The following is an 18748-nucleotide window of genomic DNA, read 5'->3' on the forward strand; positions in this document are numbered from 1 at the left end:
TGATCGAAGGGCACAGACTTTAGTTATGACATACATAAGTTTTCGAGACCTCATGTATAGGATGATGACTGTAGCTGTAATTTTTCTTCCTCTATTGAGGTATACCGGATTATAGCTAATAATGATGCATTATATACTTGAAATTTGCTACAAGATTTTAAGTGTTCATACCACACACAAAAAATAACTAGGTGAGATGTACATGTTAATTAGTTTGATTGTGGTAATCATTTCACAGTACATACCTATACCAAGACATCATGTTATATACACTTTGATATACATAATTTGTATGTCAAAAAGAAAAAAAAATAATTACTTTATTTAAAGAATTACAATATATATAGAAAAAGCTTTGAACTGAATGATACAAATATGATAAATCAAATTTTGTGTGGTACATACGGTTAATGGAATGCTTAGAAGGGAATGTATGTCTTTAAATGCATTTATTAGAAACAAAAAAAGGTGGTGCACCGAAGGGTCAGCAGTTCGGTTCCCACAGAATTCAAAAAATCTTAAGTATTGGGAATGTGTTAACCCCATGGGAGAAAATCTAAGTTTCCCAAAATTCTCGTTTTCATTTGAAAGCTCCAATGTTATTATTGGCAACACTATCAGTTGTGTTCCTTGAAGTGACAGAATCATTTGGTTCATTTTGGAGAAAATGTCCGCCAAAGAATCGTAGCTTATCTGTTTTTCTTTCAGATAAAAATGATGACCCAGGAAGAAATCAGCAAGTTCAGCTCACAAATCGAAGGTTTTTCCCCCAAAGAACTAGTGTGTGTCAGTGTGCACCACGCCCCTCTCTCACCCACCACACACGTGCTACAGGAATGTGTGCTCAAGGGTCGAGAGTTGATGAACCTAGGATTTTTGTATCGGGCATCAAGGACATTCCTAAGTGACATGAGTGTGCACTTCCTGCAGGAAGCACATGGAGATGGGACCTGGTGGCATGGGGATTTTGGTGTCACTGCCTGATGTTGCTGAGGGACCAGCAGGTTTACCCACCATCACTGCAAATTCAGCCCAGTGGAAAGGGCAAATCACCTCTCAGTGTCATGAGAAAAGTTGGGTGACCTTGGAGCACTTGCAAGCATCTTGGGGAGCTTCAGGGGTTCAAGGTCCACACTTCAAGCAAACAAACACTGCCTTACACTGACCTGTGGTCCATCCCGGGAGGGGAGTGGGGGTCCCGTCCCCCAAAGTTCATGAACTGTGCTGAGGAGGGGCAGACACCTGACCTGAAGGGCAACCCTGGTGACATCAAGAAGAGGAACAGGGGCCACAAACACCCACTAACAGAAGCCCAGGAAAACAGGGAGAACGTGGTTTGTGACAACTGTGAACCTCTAGGGGAGGAAATATATATATATGTATGTGTATATATATATGTATATATATGTATATATATGTATATATATTTTTATCCTCACCCGAGGACATTTTTCCATTTTTTGTTCAGATTGAGTGGGAGGGAGAGAGAGAGAGAGAGAGGGAAACATCGATGTGAAAGGGACACATCGAGTGGCTGCCACCCGCACGACCGACCAGGGCCGGGGACAAACTGCAACCGAGGTACGTGCCCCCAGCGGGAACCGAACCCGGGTCTCTCTGGACCGCAGGCCGTCGCTCTAAGCGCTGGGCCAAACCGGCCAGGGCTGTTGTTGAAATCTTTTAGAAGAAATATGCCTCTTGTTTTTGTTTACAAATAAAAAGTGAGAGCTGGCCAGATGGAGGCAGAGCCCTGGGCCGGCTTCGTCAGGAAGGGCAGGTGTTCTCGTTCAGCCTCTTTCCACTCCACCCGGGGCCGCCCCTTCGCCACCACGCAGGGCGGTCCCTCTGCAGCACAAACAGCCAGCGATCGGCATGCAGTTCAGCTTCCGTCCAGTCCACACTTGAGTTCACCCACCTGCAATGGGGGTGGTCCCGGGGCCCTCAGCCACACACCACTCTGTGCTACAATCACAGTCAAGTTCACTCAGTTCTGCAGCACCTTGCTCGGTGGAGCTTCCAGAACCTTCTGACAATCAATACATTAGCATGATTACTTGTCTTAGTTTCATCCCCAAGTGACGTCGTCTTTACCTTCTGAAGGTCATGAAGCTGGTGCCCTGTGTCTTTTCTTGTATGTTTATGTTTTCAGCTTCTCAATGAATATTTTCATGTTTAACTCCCATCTGGCTTTTATTTTGGTGTAGGTGGTACACAGCCCGTGGTCTTCGGACTCTTCACTAGTGAGTGACTGTGCCTGCTGGACCAGCCCCTCAGCGTGCCCGTCCTGCTGCTGGAACAGGTGCCGCCCGGCCAGTAGGTTCAACAGTGTGAACTCAGTTACAGCTCTGGGGGGCAGCAGTCCAAAACGGGTCTCACTGGACACGAGTCACGGTGTCAGCAGGGCTGGTGTCTTACAGGGTTCTGGGGGTGGGGGGGGTGTCCATATTCTCCTTTTCCGAGGCTGCTCCTCTCTCCTCGGCTCCTGGCCCCTCCCTCCCTCCGTCTTCAGAGCCCACAGACAGGAGCAGAGCCCTCCACTGGGTCCCTCCGAGCTCCTGTTCTGCTTCCTCCGTCCAGTTTTAAGGACCCCAGTGATTAAACTGGGCCCACCTGGATAACCAGGATTATCTCGGGGTCCTCTGACTGGCCATCCTAATTCTTGTCGAGTCCTAAATACCCCGTTACCATGTAAATTAGCATATTCACAGGTCCCAGAAATGCCATGGACACCTGGCGGGGGGGGGGGTGTTATCATTCCATCCACCACACTCAGCATTGCTCCTCTTCGAAAACTTTTCATTTTTCCACATAAATTTTAGAAGGCATTTGTCGAGGTCCTACTCTACTCAGCTCTCCTCCTCCTTGGCACCTCAAGGTGCCCTAAAAAATACCCAGTTAGACTTTTATTGAATATGTATTAAAGGCATAGCATGTGGCTGGGTATTTTATACCTCCTAACAATCAATGATGAAAACCAAATTTCCATGTATCATGTCAGAGGAATTACTTTTCCTTCTATATAAAGAAAATATTAAATGGTTTCATTATCATCATTATCATTATCAACTCTATTACTGATATGTGATGGTTAGTTAGTGTTCTAGACATGTCAGCTTTTTAAAACATTTGTTATTGTTGAAAGTATTACAGATGTCCTCCTTTTCGCCCCACTGACCACCTCCCCCGGCCTTCATTGCAGTGTTGTGTGTCCATGGGTTGTGCATATGTGCATGTCAGTTCTTTGGTTCAGTTCTTCCCACCTCCCCGCTCTGAGATTCGTGTCTGTTCCATGCCCGGTTCAAATCTATTTTGTAGTTGTAAACTTGCGTTCTTTTTCTTAAAAGGGTTCTCACTCCACCAGCTGAAAAGTTCCAGGCCCCACAGAACCTGCTTCCATTCCAGCAGTAGCTGCCACCGATGCCACCTGTTTACAGCCTGAACCTTAGCAAGCCTTCCTCGAGACCCCTCCCCCTTCCTCCTCCACCCCTGCTCTGACTCCTGAGACACCCTGCAGCCATCTCTTGCAAAAGGTCAGCTTTGCTTCCTTTTCTTGTCAGTTCTGAACTGCCTGTTACAGGTCCATCACCCCTCCCCACCCCAGCCCTCAGTCAGGGCCCCATCTGCCTTGACCTTCAGCTCCGACACACAGCACTGTGTGGGCGGGATACACAACAGGCGCCGATTTGAATCAGCACTTTTTGTAAAACCTCGACACACGCAGGACGTCCACCGCCAGGCCCTGCCTCCTCTCAGTCACGACGTCAGTCCTTTCTGGACATTTGCGTACAGGATATTGCTTTAGTTTTCACGGAAAGGGGGCGATGGCCTGTACTGCCCAGCAGCGTGCCTCTGCCACCTGAGTCTGCAGAGCGGACAGCGCGCCTGATCCGCGTGCTCCCTTCCCACGCTGCACAGTGTCCTGTGCCACCTCCCGGACGTGGGTGACCGTCCTGCTGCTCAGGCCCTCTTAAGTAGCCTTACTGACCAAAGGCTTTACATCTGTGCGCTTCCAGTCAATTCTGCCCAATTTTCCTCCAGAAAGGCTGCATGTAGGAATTCACCTCCTGCCGTCCACACGTGGTCACTGTCGAAGTCTCAGTCCATCACCTCCTGCCGGAGGCCTAGTGCCGGCCTCCAGGCTGCTCCCAGTCTGTTCTCCACACAGCCTACAAGAACCAGTTTTTCTTTTTTTTAAAAAAACTAAGTTAATCACATCACTTCCCTCCTTAAACCTTTTAGTAGCTTCCCAGGACCTTTGAGATGAAGTCTGGTCACTTACATGTCCCCTAAGACCCTGCTGTCATCTGCTTCTTGCCTGTTTCCTTTTCCAACCCAACCCCGTGACCTTGGTCTCCTCCTCACTCACTTTCTCTGCTGCAGTCTCCAAACTGGGCCACGGGGATCCCTGAAAATCAGTGACAGTGTAGTCATGAGAAGTTTTAAGGGACCCAGTCTTCTGGTGCTGAACTTTCCTGAAGCTGACCTGCTGTGAGCCTCCTTGGAGACCAGACCCCCTTGCATTTGGCCCCGCCCACTGGGCCCACCCCAAATCTTACCATATTGTACTGCAGCGGGGTGGAAAGGTGTAACAACCTTGAAGACTCGGAAAGATAATTAGACAATTTATTTAAAATAAGACACCATTAAGACAGGCATTTCATGTAAAACTTTACCTTTATTTACAGTAGTTACACATCAGATTTCGTGACATATGTTGATTAAATTATACTGCTAACAGTAGTAATAGCCCAATCCAGCAGAATTTCAACTCTTAGAACCTTGATGAAAGTCTGATCAAGGAAAGACTTTGAAGCTAAAAAGATATTCCATTAAGACCAATTCTGCGAATGAAAATGTTTTCAAAAAGAAAAAGGACCAATGTAAAATTCTAATTGGTAAAAATCTTGAGTATTTTTAAATGGCTGATTGTGGGTATTACATCACTATGGTATTTAGAACCCATGGGGTCCATGTAAAAGATTTCTGTCACCATTTTCTTTTAAAAATGTCATTTACAACTCATCAGAACTTACTTCTTTTAATTTTAGATACTGACTTAAAAGTGTGTGCAGGAAGTACACAGCCTTCTTTTCGGGGGCATCTGAATGAAAAATAAAACTGTGCGGCCCAGTGCAGTGCTCCCCAGGGGCTTCTCAACACCTCAAGCCCTTCAGGTAGGCTGTCCTCACCTGACCCTCCCCGCTCCCTCTCCCCTCCAGCCTTGCTCACACCACCCTTAAAGCTGCATCTCAAGTGTCACTCTTTGTCCCCAAAGCCAATGAGATCTCCTTAGTATGTTCCACTGCACCACGACTCCTTCTCATAAGTGCCCACAAGGAACTCCTTGCGGAGTGTAAGCACCGGGAAAGCCCAGATGGAGTCCGCCTTCCGTTACATCCGAGCGCCAGTGCATGCAGGCTGGTTAGTTGTGCTCCTTAAATGACCGCTGTGTAGAGGGGCGGGACAGGAAGTCAGCGTGCAAAGGTTAAAGCTGTGCATGGTAAGGAGGTGGAGGCAGAGGGTGTGCAGCTTCAGAGCGGGTAGAGACAGGAAGGGAGGGTGACTGCGGAGGAGCCCAGGGGATAACTGAGTAGGCAGGGACCTGTCTGCATATAACAGGATGAGAGACTTCAGTTCTCTGTCTCCCTACCAAGACAACGCACAAAAGTTCACAACCCGCTCTGCATGTTTAGGGCCTGCAACACCCTGATTGCTCCTATCTGATTCTTCTTGACAAAAAAAGTTAACAACGCAGGCAAATACGGGGGCGAGTCACCGGAAGTCACACACATGCACGGACCTCATCCACACAGAGTGCACCGTGAACGCTGAGCCTGCTTTACCTCTCCATACGCCTTTCCCAGTGCAGGGCTGTCTGGCCTCGACTAGAGCAGCATGAGCACTCTGGCTGCGCGTCACCCACACCCGGGACTTCCCCCTCCAAAGAAACCTGGTTCTCACCAACAGTGCATTACTCCCCTGACGGACATCGCTCTACTGTGTGATGCTTCTGTTGGCACCATCATTGTGCAAACGCTTGTTCCTGGAGAGATCTCCGGCACCTGGCTCTGTCCTCTAAGATCACCACCTGTCAATCCTGTTACACTCAGTATAGAGAGTCAAGGAATGTTGCCACCATCCTGGCCCTGATCAGAATTTTCCACTGAAATGCCTTCTTGCGTAAAGCTATCCTATAAGCTTCCATTAAGAAAAAAATGTTTTCACTTAAAGCCCTTGCCATTCTTTTTTTTCTTTATATTTTATTTTCTTTATTGATTTTAGAGAGAGGGAGAGGGGGAGAGAGAGATAGAAACATTGATGGGAGAGAACATTGATTGGCTGCCTCCTGCATGCCCCACACTGGGGATCAGGCTCACAACCTGGGCATGTGCCCTGATGGGGAATTGGACCAGCGACCTCTTGGTGCATGGGTAAATGCTCAACCACTAAGCCACACCAGATGGGCTGGCATTCTTTTAAAATGTGACTTTCTCACCCTGGCTTGTGATGCTCAATGGTTAGAGCGTCATCCCTTTGACTGAAGGGTCTTGGGTTCAATTCCTGGTCAAGGGCATGTATTTTGGTTGCATACTTCAACCTCCAGCCACGGTCAAGAGTGCATGTGGGAGGCAACCAATCAATGTGTCCCTCTCACTTCGATGTTTCTCTCTCTTCCTCCCTCCCACTCTCTCTAAAATCAATGGAAAAATATCCTCAGGTGAAGATTTAAAAAAGTGCAATTATCTCTGGACAGGGTTACATATTAAACCACATTTCCTGTGGTCCAAGGACAGGAGAAGTAGTCAAAGCCCCTGGATCTGTTTTCACATCAATAAAACAGCAGCCCAGCTCTGGCAGGTGTTGTTCAGTGGCTAGAGTGTCCCCCGAGCACCCAAGGGTCTCGGGTTTGATTCCTGGCCAAGGGCACATACTTGGGTTGCAGGTTTGATCCCCAGCCCTGGTCGGGTGCATGCGGGAGGCAACCAATCAAAGTGTCTCACACAGATGCTTCTTCTTTTCTCTCTCTCTCTTCCCCTACCCACCTTCCACTGTCTCTAAAAATAAATGAAAAAACAAAACAAAACTTGGTGAGGATTAACAACAAGAATAGCAGCTCTGCCAACTGAGGTTTTTGTGAAGGGCACAGAAGTTATCTGAGCACCTTATGTACTCCATGTGCACACGCAAAGCACTTTGCTACACAAAAACTAAGGCTCCTTATAAGAAAATCAGAAAAGTCCAAGAGCCAGGTACTTGGGAAGTGGAGCAAGGTGCATGGGAAAAGGGCTGACCACCAGGGTGGGAAAAGGCTGTCCCGCCTGTGTAAGCCTGTCACAATCATCGCTGCTGCGGTGGAAGAAGGGCCTAATTCTGCACCACCCTAGTGGCCAGACGGTGACTGGCCGCCGTCTGAGGGCGGCGGGCGGCCGGTCGGGGCGGAAGGAGCCGGGCGAAGACGGCGCGCGGAGCCGGGAGGATGCTGCTGTCACCGGTGCTCCACAGGCACTCCATGCGCACCTGCCAGGGAGAGAGGACAGAACCAGGAGGGAGAGGGTGGGAGCCACCTTGAAAAGGAAGTAACCTAGCAGCTAGGCCTGCCTGGCAGACGACCCGGGGCGCGAGATTTGATAGCGCTTGTCTCGCCCTATGGGAACTCCTGTGAGTCTATGCGGTCCTTCCCGCAGGGAGCCTGACAAATACTGTGAATGCCCGAGTCCCCTCCTAACTGGGGACGGCTCGTCTGCGGAACAGTAGAGGTACAGCGCGCACCTGTGCACTCCGATCAGGGGGCGTCTCGGTTTCGTGCGCATCACCGGCCCACAGAGCATGCAAGCTGGAGGTAAGCGTTCCTTCAAGCCAACCCGTGCCCAGGCTCCGACCGAGGGCACTGCCAGGCCCCTCCTCTGGCCCGCACCCACCTTCACCTCGCTCAGCAAACCGGCCGCCACTTGCGGTTCGCGGCTGCAGCCAGACCCAGCTTTGGAGCATGCGCAGAGGCCAGAGCCGGCGGTCCCCGAGCCCCCACGGCTGTTGCGCTTCAACCGTTAGCCGCACTCGACCAATCAAGAGTCGTGTTGTTGCCGAGGAGCCCCGCCCCCGACGGGGGGACCATGGAAACGGGCAGCCAATCAGGAGTCTTGTTGTTGCGCGGAGCCCCGCCCCCGGCAGGGGCACAGGGTGACGGGATAGGGTCATGGGGTGTGAGCGCTCCTGAGCAAGCCAGCCCGGAGGGCCGCGGCGTCCCCTTGCCCCGCGGCCGCGAGCAGCACGCCCGGCCCCGCACTCGCCCGTCCGCCAGCCCGCTCCCCCTCGGCGGCGGCGCGGCCCATGCGGCTGGGGGCGGTGGCCCGAGCGGGCGCGGGCTGGGCGTCTCAGGTGCGGCCGGCGGCCCGCGGAGGTGAGGGGGCGGTGGCGGGGCCGGGCCCGGCGCGGTGATTGGCCGCCGTCCGAGGGCAGCGGGCGCCGGCCGGGGCGGGAGGAGCCGGGCGCAGTCGGCGCGCCGAGCCGGGAGGATGCTGCTGTCACTGGTGCTCCACATGTACTCCATGCGCTCCGTGCTGCCGGCCGCCGTGCTGCTGGGCACGGCCCCCACCTACGTGCTGGTCTGGGGGGCCTGGCGGCTGCTGTCCGCCCTCCTGCCCGCGCGCTTCTACCAGGCGGTGGACGACCGGCTCTACTGCATGTACCAGAGCATGGTGCTCTTCTTCTTCGAGCACTACACCGGGGTGCAGGTGAGGCTGCGCGCCCCGCCGCACCTGCCGCCCTCGCCTGGGCCCGGGGCGCGGGCGCCGCCGGCAACGGGAGGGTCGTTAGTCCCGCCCCGCAGAGCCGCCCCGGGACGTGTGCTGCTCGCGCGTCCTCCCCGCGGGGCAGCGGCGGGCTCACTCCGGGTCCGGCCCCGCGCTGCCTTGCAGGGACCGCGGCACCTCTGGGAGGCGGCGGCAGCCGAGCGCTGAGCCGCACGTGGGGCCCCCCCGAGCGCCCCTCTGCCCCTCGGGGAGCCCGGCGTCCGCGTGCTTGGCGAAGTGGGTGCTGCTGCTGGAAGTAGGGCGAGCAGTTGACAGTTTTTGGCGTTTGGTGAAAGAAGGTGGTGCTGGTGAAACTCAAAAGTGCGCTTTCACAAATCCGAGACCTTCTGAAACAGATCGTCACTGTTTGGACAAGAAGCCCAACTTTGTTCCGCTCCTTCCCCAGTCTAAGTGAGGGCCGGGCGAGGAAATGGATACATTTGTTACTGAAGAAGCCCTGCCTTAGATAAAATTGTTGCCAACTTTGACTAGGCTGAAATGTGTGGCTAATCTGTTTTTTTTTTTTTTTTGGTCTGATTACTTTGTTCCTTTTTCTATAGAGATTGGATTTGTAGATTCAATTGTAAAACAAAAGTAGAAGGGCCTCCTCACTTTATTTAGTTCTTTGACGTGTCATACAAAAACAACAATTGGGAATTTTTCTTTTATCTCCCAATTTGAAAAAAAAAAAGAGCTTCATTCTTGGTTATTTAGTTACTCCTCTTTTGGTTTGGTGGCGGAAGGGAATAGGATGGCATTGTTTTGTCTTTTTGACATTGCTCCCCCCCCCCTTTTTTTTTTCATCAGAGCAGTTGTGTTCACCCTAGTGTCAGTCACTCAGCTACTATTTTGACTTATAGAGCTGCTGTTGATTTCCTGATGACTTGAGTTTGCCCCAGTTGGAGGTTGTTTTTTGGGCGGAGAGAATTAGAAGAGACCAGGGTCTCCATTTAAACCAGTATCACTGTTTACTAGGAGAGAAAGATAGCTCTTCCAGAAACTGATTTCCTGATAGTTGGCTTTTAAAGTGGGCCTCATTTAAAATTTTCACTGATGTAGACCTATCACCCCCCCCCCCCACCGCCCTGTGCTCTTCACATTCATCCAAATGTATAGTTTTATCGTGATTAAGTGTTTAATTTCACATCATATGACAGCTAGCCTGGACTCAGAATGTATTATAAAGTCAGTTACCTCTTAGAAAAATAATTCTACCTGTGCTGGGTTATTTTATTTTTGTTCAAAGAATGTAACAATTCCATGCACTATAATGTACAAGGTACCATTGAAGTACTTTGTGTTATGTAAGTTTTTCATTTTAAAAAATAATTGTAAAATTTCACAATGTTTCTGAAATTGTGTATCTTACCCCATGTCCTGTTCATTATAGACCTCCAGTTTTATTTTTGAGTTCTCAGCACATGGTGTGTGTGTGTGTGTGTGTGTGTGTGTTTAATTTAAAAGTTTGAATTATATTTGAAGGCCATCAGATATCCTTTTATAAATGTGGGTCCCTTGATGGAGTTTTTAATAATCCTAGAACTCATTGCCCACTGATCACTAAATACAGGTTATGAACATTTAATAAAAATGTAGGTCCAAGGGTTTCTTGTCCATGCATTATTCTTTGGCAAGGAGGTATTTGCTGGTTAGTAACAGAACAGGGTATTTTTGCGGGAAGAAGGGGGTCCTTTTTCTGGAATTTGAGGTTCCTAGGTAGACAATGCTATTTTCTAATATTTCTAATGGTTTTCTTTAAGATTAAGTCAATAGAGGAAAAAAATAGCTGTTTTTAAAGATGAACCCAAAGGAAAAGGATTTATAAGAATGGATATTCTGTCACCTTATTTTTACTTAACAGTTTTCATCAGTGACTTTGTCATTGCAAAGTTTCTATTAAAATTTAAACTTGTGTCTTGACCGGTGTGGCTCAGTTGGTTGGGCATTGTCCCTTGCACTGAAAGATTGCTGGTTCGATTCCTGGTCAGGGCACATGCTCAGGATGCAGGCTTGATCTCCAGTGGGTGGTATGTAGGAGGCAGCCAATCCATGTTTCACTCTCACATCAGTGGTTCTCTCTCTCTCTCTCTCTCTCTCTCTCTCTCTCTCTCTCTCTCTCCCCCTCTCTCTCCCTCTCTCCCCCTTTCCCTTCCTCTATCTCTAAAATCAATAAAAAGTCTTTTATTTATTTATTTATTTTTAATTAGCTTGTTTTTCTTGTTTTGCTAAGGGACCTCTTTTTGTTTTGTTTTGTTTTTTAACTTGAATTGTTCATCAGCTTTCATTTGTAAGGCCCGTGATGATTCTTTTTGTTCCATATAAAAGAATCATTAAATTATATACATTACAGAAGTTTTTTCAAATTAGATTATTTTTGAAATGACATTTTAATGCTTTTAAATTCTAAGTTTAAAAACTATGCTTCATAATAGTTGTGAGACAGTATTTTCTTATGCATGAAATTCTTAAGCTGAAGACAACAAGTAGGTTCATGAAGTTCATGATCTGTGCTTGGCAGGTAAACCTTCTTCCAACAAGTATACTTAGATATTCCACTGGATTCTAGGTAAACATTCTGTTCTTCTCAAACATTCTTTCCTAATTCACTACTTTATTTTCATATGCATGCACCTTTGAGACAGGAAAACATTTCAACCACTATTACTAAAATCACTGTTTATAACCTACTCTTCAGGTTTTCCTAGAATCTCATTAGTGCTGAAACCAGCTGCATACCTTCTTCACTGTTTATTCCTTTGGGATTTTAAACGTTTATCTCTATGTTAATCTGAGATCCACTGACAGAACACCTTTTCACTGTTTGAGGGAGCACTGATTTGAGTAAGCAATTGTATGAAGTTCCTGTGGCTGCCATAATAAAGCACGTCAAATTTAGTAGCTTAAAACAATAGAAATGTGTCCTTTTCCAGTTCTGAGGCCAGATGTTGGGAACCAAGGTGTTTGTTGGCCTGCACTCCCGCTGGAGGCTCTAGAGGTCAGTCCTGGCCTCGTCTCTTCCAGCTCCTAGTGGCCGCTGGCCTTCCCTGGCTTGTGGCCACGTCGCTGCACTCTGCCTCTGTGGCCACCTGTCCCCTCTGTCTGTCTCAGCTCTTCCTCTCTTTTGTAAGGACACTTGTCGTGGGGTATAGGACCCACCCAGACACTCTGGGGTGATCTCCCCAACTCAGAATCTTGACAATATGCACAGACTTGTTTTCCAAATAAGGTCACTGTCACAGGTTCTGCACTTAGTCTGGGGACACGGCTTTTTGAGTCATCATTGAAACCACCACCAGAAAAACTCCTGAGTTCTGCTTAGTCAGTGTTTTGTTGTTTCTTCGTTTAACTTTGCCCCATGTCTTTGGGTATTTTGAAGCATTCTGCTCTCTACCTTCTTTAACATGCTAAATAAAGTAAAGGGAGCCTGGGTCTATATGCCAAAGTTACTTTTAAAATAATTTCCCATAAGTTTTACTGTCCAATTTTCATATATATCTTCACATATTCCTAAAATAGAGCATTTGAATAATCTTATTTTCAGAACCACTCTTTATTCTGTATAATAATAACCAATTTATTATTCATGGGTTCTTTGAATTCTTAATTGATTTTTACATTACCATCTTGTGATAGCTCACCCCCCCAAATAAATAAATCAAAAACAAATTGAAAACCTGATAAATTGGAGGTAATATAACTTCTAAACTAGACTTTATTGTATACAACATGGGGAATACATTGGCATTTGGTTATGTTCGCCACTGTAAAACCCAGATGAGGTACGGGGATGTGTGATGTTGGGGACCCCGAAAGAAAAGGGGCCACATGGCTGTCCTGGAGCTGGAGGATAGCGAGGACTTGTGGACGTGAGGAAGGAGCCGGAGTGCTGGGGGAGGAAGTGGCCGGGGCTCCGGCAGGAGCAGTGGCAACTTGATTAGTGTAACCTGGAGCTGAGGTGAACCGGACCCAAGGGTGTCTGTTCTGCATTTCTACCCTAATGCTGAGACCATGGTATGAATGGTACTCGGAGGAGTCCAGCTAGCTAATGACAAATCTTTTTAACATGTTTGAGCTGATAAAAGTTCATGTAAGTTTTTCTTAAATGTCAGAATTCTTTAAAAAAATTTTTGCCCTTTCCCCTTCTTCCAATAGCATACACTAAAAACTGATCATTGAGCCCTGGTCTGTGGGTTCAGTGGTTAGAGCGATGGCCCAGGGACCGAAGGGTCCTGGGTTTTATTCTCTGTCAAGGGCATATACCTGGGTTGCAGGTTCAGTCCCCAGTCCTGGCTGGGGTCCTGTGGGAGGCAACCAGTCGATATGTCTCTCACAGTGATGTCTCTCTGTCTTTCTGTCCTTTCCCTCCCTTCCACTCTCTCTAAAAATAAATGGAAAAATATCCTCAGGTGAGGATTAACAAAACGAAACAAACAAAAACCCCCTGATCATTGATATTTGCAAGCCAAAAATATCTAGTGATGTGATAGATGTCTTCTCATCAACACCTAATACAGATTTTTTTAAATTTTAAGAAATCCTTTTTTAAAAAATTGATTTCTTAGAGAAAGAGGTAGGGAGATAGAGAGGTAGAACATCGATGTGAGAGACACATTGATCTGCCTCCTGCATGCCCCCCACTGAGGATCGAGCCTGCAACCCAGGCACGTGCTCTGACCCACACCAGCTAGGCCCCAATACAGATTTTAGTTACCATTTTTTTGCTTGAATTTGTTTGAATTTGCTTTAAAATATATTTTACTCTGATGGCTTTGCTTGCCAATTCTCTCTTCTCCAAATGCTAACATATACATTATAAGAGTAAAATGTGAAATTTGATATAAAATAAATGACATTTTCTACGGACCTACTTTGAGTGTAAAGTAGCAGAAGGGAGTTCTATGTACAGAATTTATTTTCCCTTTCATAAACTTGTCTAATTTTGTGGGACTGAATACACTGAGAGTTGACTCTTGTTAAATGGAATTAGAAGTTAATTTTCCTGTACTATTTTCTTATTATACTATGGTTTCTTAAACAGGGTTGATAGTAATAGTCCAAAACTAAATAGTAACTTCTGACTAAGGACTCCCTAGAACCTGCTCTTCATTCATTCATTCATTCAGTAACGGAGTGGGCGCCTCATCCCAGGCACTGTGTTGGATACTTCGGGACGTGGGAAAAAACGGGTAAGGCCCCTGCCCTTATGGAGCTCACCTCCAGTGGGACAGGACACAGCAAGAAAATGATAATGTTCTGTGCTCTTGAAGGCGCTCAGTTCAGTGGTGGAGGATGGGGGTGGGGGAGCTTCCTCAGCAAGGGACACTTGCCTGGAGTTCTGAGAAAGAACCAGTTTGGAAAGTGTTATGGTCATCCAGGGGCAGGGAGAGAGTGAGTGAGAAGAAAACGAACGAAAGAATCCCAGGTCCGTGGAGCCCACAGGGCTTTGTGACTGAATGGGAGGGAGAGGGAGAGGCTGGGGTAACAGCGTTTAGCAAGTGCAGCCTGCACACATTGCTCTTTCTGTGAGTCGGTCCACTCTGCAAGGTGCACCGTCCTTCCCGCTGGACAGCTGAGAGAAGGAGACGCCAGTAGCTCACGTTTCCAGTGGTCTGCAGGGCGCTGTCCAGGGCAGCCTGGCTTCAGGGCCAGTGTTCCGAAGGTGCAGTGCTAGATGGTGAGGTTATATCTGCTGAAATGAGGTCTTGTCTCTCAAGGCCTTATACTAGGAGAAGCGTGGGCAATCAAGATAGAAGATAACACTGAAACTGGAGTGTTTGTGTTTATTACCTTGTGACACAGAGACTGCCTGGGCTGTTCACACTGCCCATGGTTAGGAGCTGCTTGGACGCGTTGCTCTCAGCGGGGGGAAGTGGCATGGTGTGCTGAGGGCAGGGAGGCTCTTAGCCGATGATGGAAGGAATGTGAAGACTCGACCCTGCCCCGGCCAGATCTTCCATTCAGTGGTCACTCCACCCCACCGGCTGCTTCCTCCCAGCCTCCCCTACACCCTGCCCCCAAAGTACCAACACAGGCTCAGCAGCGTGCCTTCGGACTGCTTTTTCCCTCCACTGCCTCCCAGCTCAGGCCCCCGTCTCTCCTCATCTGTCATGATCTCAGCCCATGGCAATGTCAGGATCACTTGTATGTGACATTAACATATGTTTTCCCTTCTATAAGACTGTAACCCCTTGGAGGCGGCAGTAAAGGGGAGAATGACTTGACTTGATTTTTTCCCTTGTAGCAAAAGGGCAGAGCAGCCTGCAGGGGATTCTGGTCTGTGTTTGTGGAAATGTAGGTGAATATCCTTTTTAACGGTGGGGTTTTGAATGGCCTCAATAGTTGACAAGTTTTAATCTAACAGGGTCCATAGGTGTAATGAGTCTGGTTACATTCTTTACTTAAAGGAGGGAGAAACAAGAACTCCACCCTCAGAAGTAAGACAAAGGAATAAGGTCAGAGGCCTTATAAAAGCAGGAGGGAATTCTGGGACAGCCAGCAAGACAGAGAAACCTTTGTTTACTTGCCAATAAAAGTTTGTACTTTTTGCAGTTTTTGAGCCTATGCAATGCTCTCGGATTTTTTGTGTCTCCTCTGAGTCTCTGCAGGGGCTAGCCCTGAACATCCCAAGTAAGCAAGTGTCGCTTGGGTAGTTTAGGAGGCTTGTGTGTGTGTGTGTGTGAGAGAGAGAGAGAGAATTTGGAAGACAACTCTACTCTGTCCTGTCTCCAGTTGGGAATTCCAGGAGCATAAAGAAATGAGGGGGTGATACCTGGAAAGGAGACCGTGGTGAGTGCTAAGCACATGCTGGGCACTGGCATTTTGTTTGATAAAGTAGTCTCCTATCCCCAAATAACACACACTTAGCAGTATAGCAAGAAGTCAGTTAAAAGACACCCTGTCTAGTGAGATAAGTTACAAAATAAAGAAACGGACACAGAGCTGAGGGAGACGGAGGGAAGGCAGCTGCCTGTCCCCCCGGGAGGAGGTCTGCGCCTGCTCGCAGGTGGGGGGGCAGCTGGGCTGGGGCGGGCGTGGGCTCGTGGCACCAAGGCCTTGCTTCGCTCCTGCTCTCGATTTGTACTCTAGGAAAAGTTCTTTATGTCGGTTTTAGTTCTATCTCACAAGTTTCGTATCTCTTTTGGTGAGTGTTCAAAGTGAAAAAAAATCTATAAGCTTCTAGTACACAAGATGCCTTCTCATTTGACACTTTTCATTTGGGGTTATGGCAGAGAATAGTTCTGTAACATTTGAAACAGTTTTGAATCTTGATGTGAGAAACCTGGTGTAATGGCTACTTCTCTGCCACACTGTGTCAGCTTGAATAAGTCAACTTCCCAACTTCTGCACTTACCCTGCAACGGAATACTTGTCACGTAATCTTGAAGACTGACTGAGATGGTGCATGAAGCTGCCCAGCTCAATGACTGGTCCATCACAGATGCTCAGAAAAGACCCCTGTGCAGTAAGGACAGTGCCGAGAGAGACATGACGGAAATGTCAGGAAGCTTTGTGGTCTGTAAGGTCATTTAAATGTTGCATGATAATTACTTTTGCACACTGATATTAGACAGTGACTGTGTTTGCCTTTTGATCTTGTTTCAGAGGGCATGAATTGTTTCAAATTGGACAGAAAAAGATGATAGTTTTGTGGGTTTTATGGTAGAAACCTGGTACTGGGTAACTAGCGGTATATTCACTGGCATAAAAACATATTGAAAATATATTTAAAATAATTATGAACATAGAGTATAAATTATATACGCAGTCTTATTCAAACTGAAATTCTTTGTAGCTGCATTTCTACTTAATCAGAGACCTTTTCTGTAGGAAGAGACTTTTTCTTATTTATTAATCACTTAACCTAGTTTTGAATTTAAAATTTCACTTTATTGGACACGAATAACCATAGCAGTTTGTACTGTCTTGGCTGGCTCTGATGTTCCAGACATCAGCTTGTCTCATGGTATTACCACAGCCCTCGGAGGAGGGTACGATTAGCACAGTCTTTTAACAGGTGAGGAAGCGAGTGTGGCGAGGTTAGTCCTTCTTCTCAAGTTCACATGGTAAGGTGATGGGCTAGGTTTCAAGTTCAGGCTGTTGGCAGAGAAGGCTCCAGCCCCATCCAGTCAGCTAGACACCGTGGAAACTAGACTGTGTGACAGTCTCTCTTTATTGCCGTCCGCTGAAATTACAGAGTGTCCTTCCCGAAAATGTAACGTCCGAGTCTTATAGAGGGACAAAATCAGAATAGTCTCTTGCCTGTGAGATGCTTGTCATCCTTGCTCTGCATTTTGAGTTGTGCCATAGTTTTGAATAAGGAGTTTGTGTTGAATAAAATTTGTGGTCTCACTGTATCCCAGACACAACAGACCCCCCACCTTGGCAGAAGCCCCTCTCCATGACTTGAGTGTGGGCAGGGCCTGCCCAGGGCTCCCCCGTGTGCCAACAGGTGGGCTGACCTGCAGGCATCTGCAGGTCAGGATGCTCAGAGTGGGCTCTTCTCCCCATGTCCCCTGCCAGCCACGGTCCTGGCTGACAGACACCCAGATGGCCACCCCAGAGACCCTGGTCTCAGGTTTGCTGCTTCCTCCTCACTTGGCCCCGTCCTCACCTATGCAAGTGCCTGCTGAAAAGAAATTCAAGTGGAGTGTTTTAGGGCCTGTGCCCAGTGACTGTGGATCACAGTGTAGAGGAGGGAGCACTCCCCTACCCTGGGGTTTGGTGTCGGGCCTGTGCTCAGTGGCTGTAGGTTACAGTGTAGAGGAGGGAGCACTCCCCTACCCTGGGGTTTGGTGTCGGGCTGTGCTCAGGGACTGTAGGTTACAGTGTAGAGGAGGGAGCACTCCCCTACCCTGGGGTTTGGTGTCGGGCTGTGCTCAGGGCTGTAGGTTACAGTGTAGAGGAGGGAGCACTCCCCTACCCTGGGGTTTGGTGTCGGTCTGTGCTCAGGGACTGTAGGTTACAGTGTAGAGGAGGGAGCACTCCCCTACCCTGGGGTTTGGTGTCGGGCTGTGCTCAGAGACTAGGTTACAGTGTAGAGGAGGGAGCACTCCCCTACCCTGGGGTTTGGTGTCGGGCTGTGCTCAGGGACTGTAGGTTACAGTGTAGAGGAGGGAGCACTCCCCTACCCTGGGGTTTGGTGTCGGTCTGTGCTCAGGGACTGTAGGTTACAGTGTAGAGGAGGGAGCACTCCCCTACCCTGGGGTTTGGTGTCGGGCTGTGCTCAGGGACTGTCGGTTACAGTGTAGAGGAGGGAGCACTCCCCTACCCTGGGGTTTGGTGTCGGGCCTGTGCTCAGTGGCTGTAGGTTACAGTGTAGAGGAGGGAGCACTCCCCTACCCTGGGGTTTGGTGTCGGGCTGTGCTCAGGGACTGTAGGTTACAGTGTAGAGGAGGGAGCACTCCCCTACCCTGGGGTTTGGTGTCGGTCTGTGCTCAGGGACTGTAGGTTACAGTGTAGAGGAGGGAGCACTCCCCTACCCTGGGGTTTGGTGTCGGTCTGTGCTCAGGGACTGTAGGTTACAGTGTAGAGGAGGGAGCACTCCCCTACCCTGGGGTTTGGTGTCGGTCTGTGCTCAGGGACTGTAGGTTACAGTGTAGAGGAGGGAGCACTCCCCTACCCTGGGGTTTGGTGTCGGGCTGTGCTCAGGGACTGTCGGTTACAGTGTAGAGGAGGGAGCACTCCCCTACCCTGGGGTTTGGTGTCAGGCTGTGCTCAGGGACTGTAGGTTACAGTGTAGAGGAGGGAGCACTCCCCTACCCTGGGGTTTGGTGTCGGGCTGTGCTCAGGGACTGTCGGTTACAGTGTAGAGGAGGGAGCACTCCCCTACCCTGGGGTTTGGTGTCGGGCCTGCACATTAACCGGGCAAAAGCCGGATCACCAGGAGAGAAGTCGTACAGATGTTACTGCTGGTAAGGTTTTTACGTGCACTGGGACCCTCACAGAAAAGAGGGGAAACC

The 18748-nt window shown here is 48.6% G+C and overlaps 1 protein-coding gene across 1 annotated transcript in view; it reads left to right on the top strand.

Annotated features, from left to right (window-relative positions):
* Nucleotides 1–8487: 8487 nt before the first annotated feature.
* The window catches only part of AGPAT5 (1-acylglycerol-3-phosphate O-acyltransferase 5), a 42361-nt gene continuing 32100 nt past the window's right edge, over nucleotides 8488–18748 (top strand). The window contains exon 1 of the mRNA XM_036249627.1: nucleotides 8488–8732. Coding sequence (XP_036105520.1) covers nucleotides 8514–8732 — 219 coding nt within the window. The 5' untranslated portion in view covers nucleotides 8488–8513. The remainder of the gene's footprint in view (nucleotides 8733–18748) is intronic.

This window comes from Molossus molossus, unplaced genomic scaffold, assembly GCF_014108415.1.
Source record: "Molossus molossus isolate mMolMol1 unplaced genomic scaffold, mMolMol1.p scaffold_m16_p_9, whole genome shotgun sequence".
Lineage (NCBI taxonomy): Eukaryota > Metazoa > Chordata > Mammalia > Chiroptera > Molossidae > Molossus > Molossus molossus.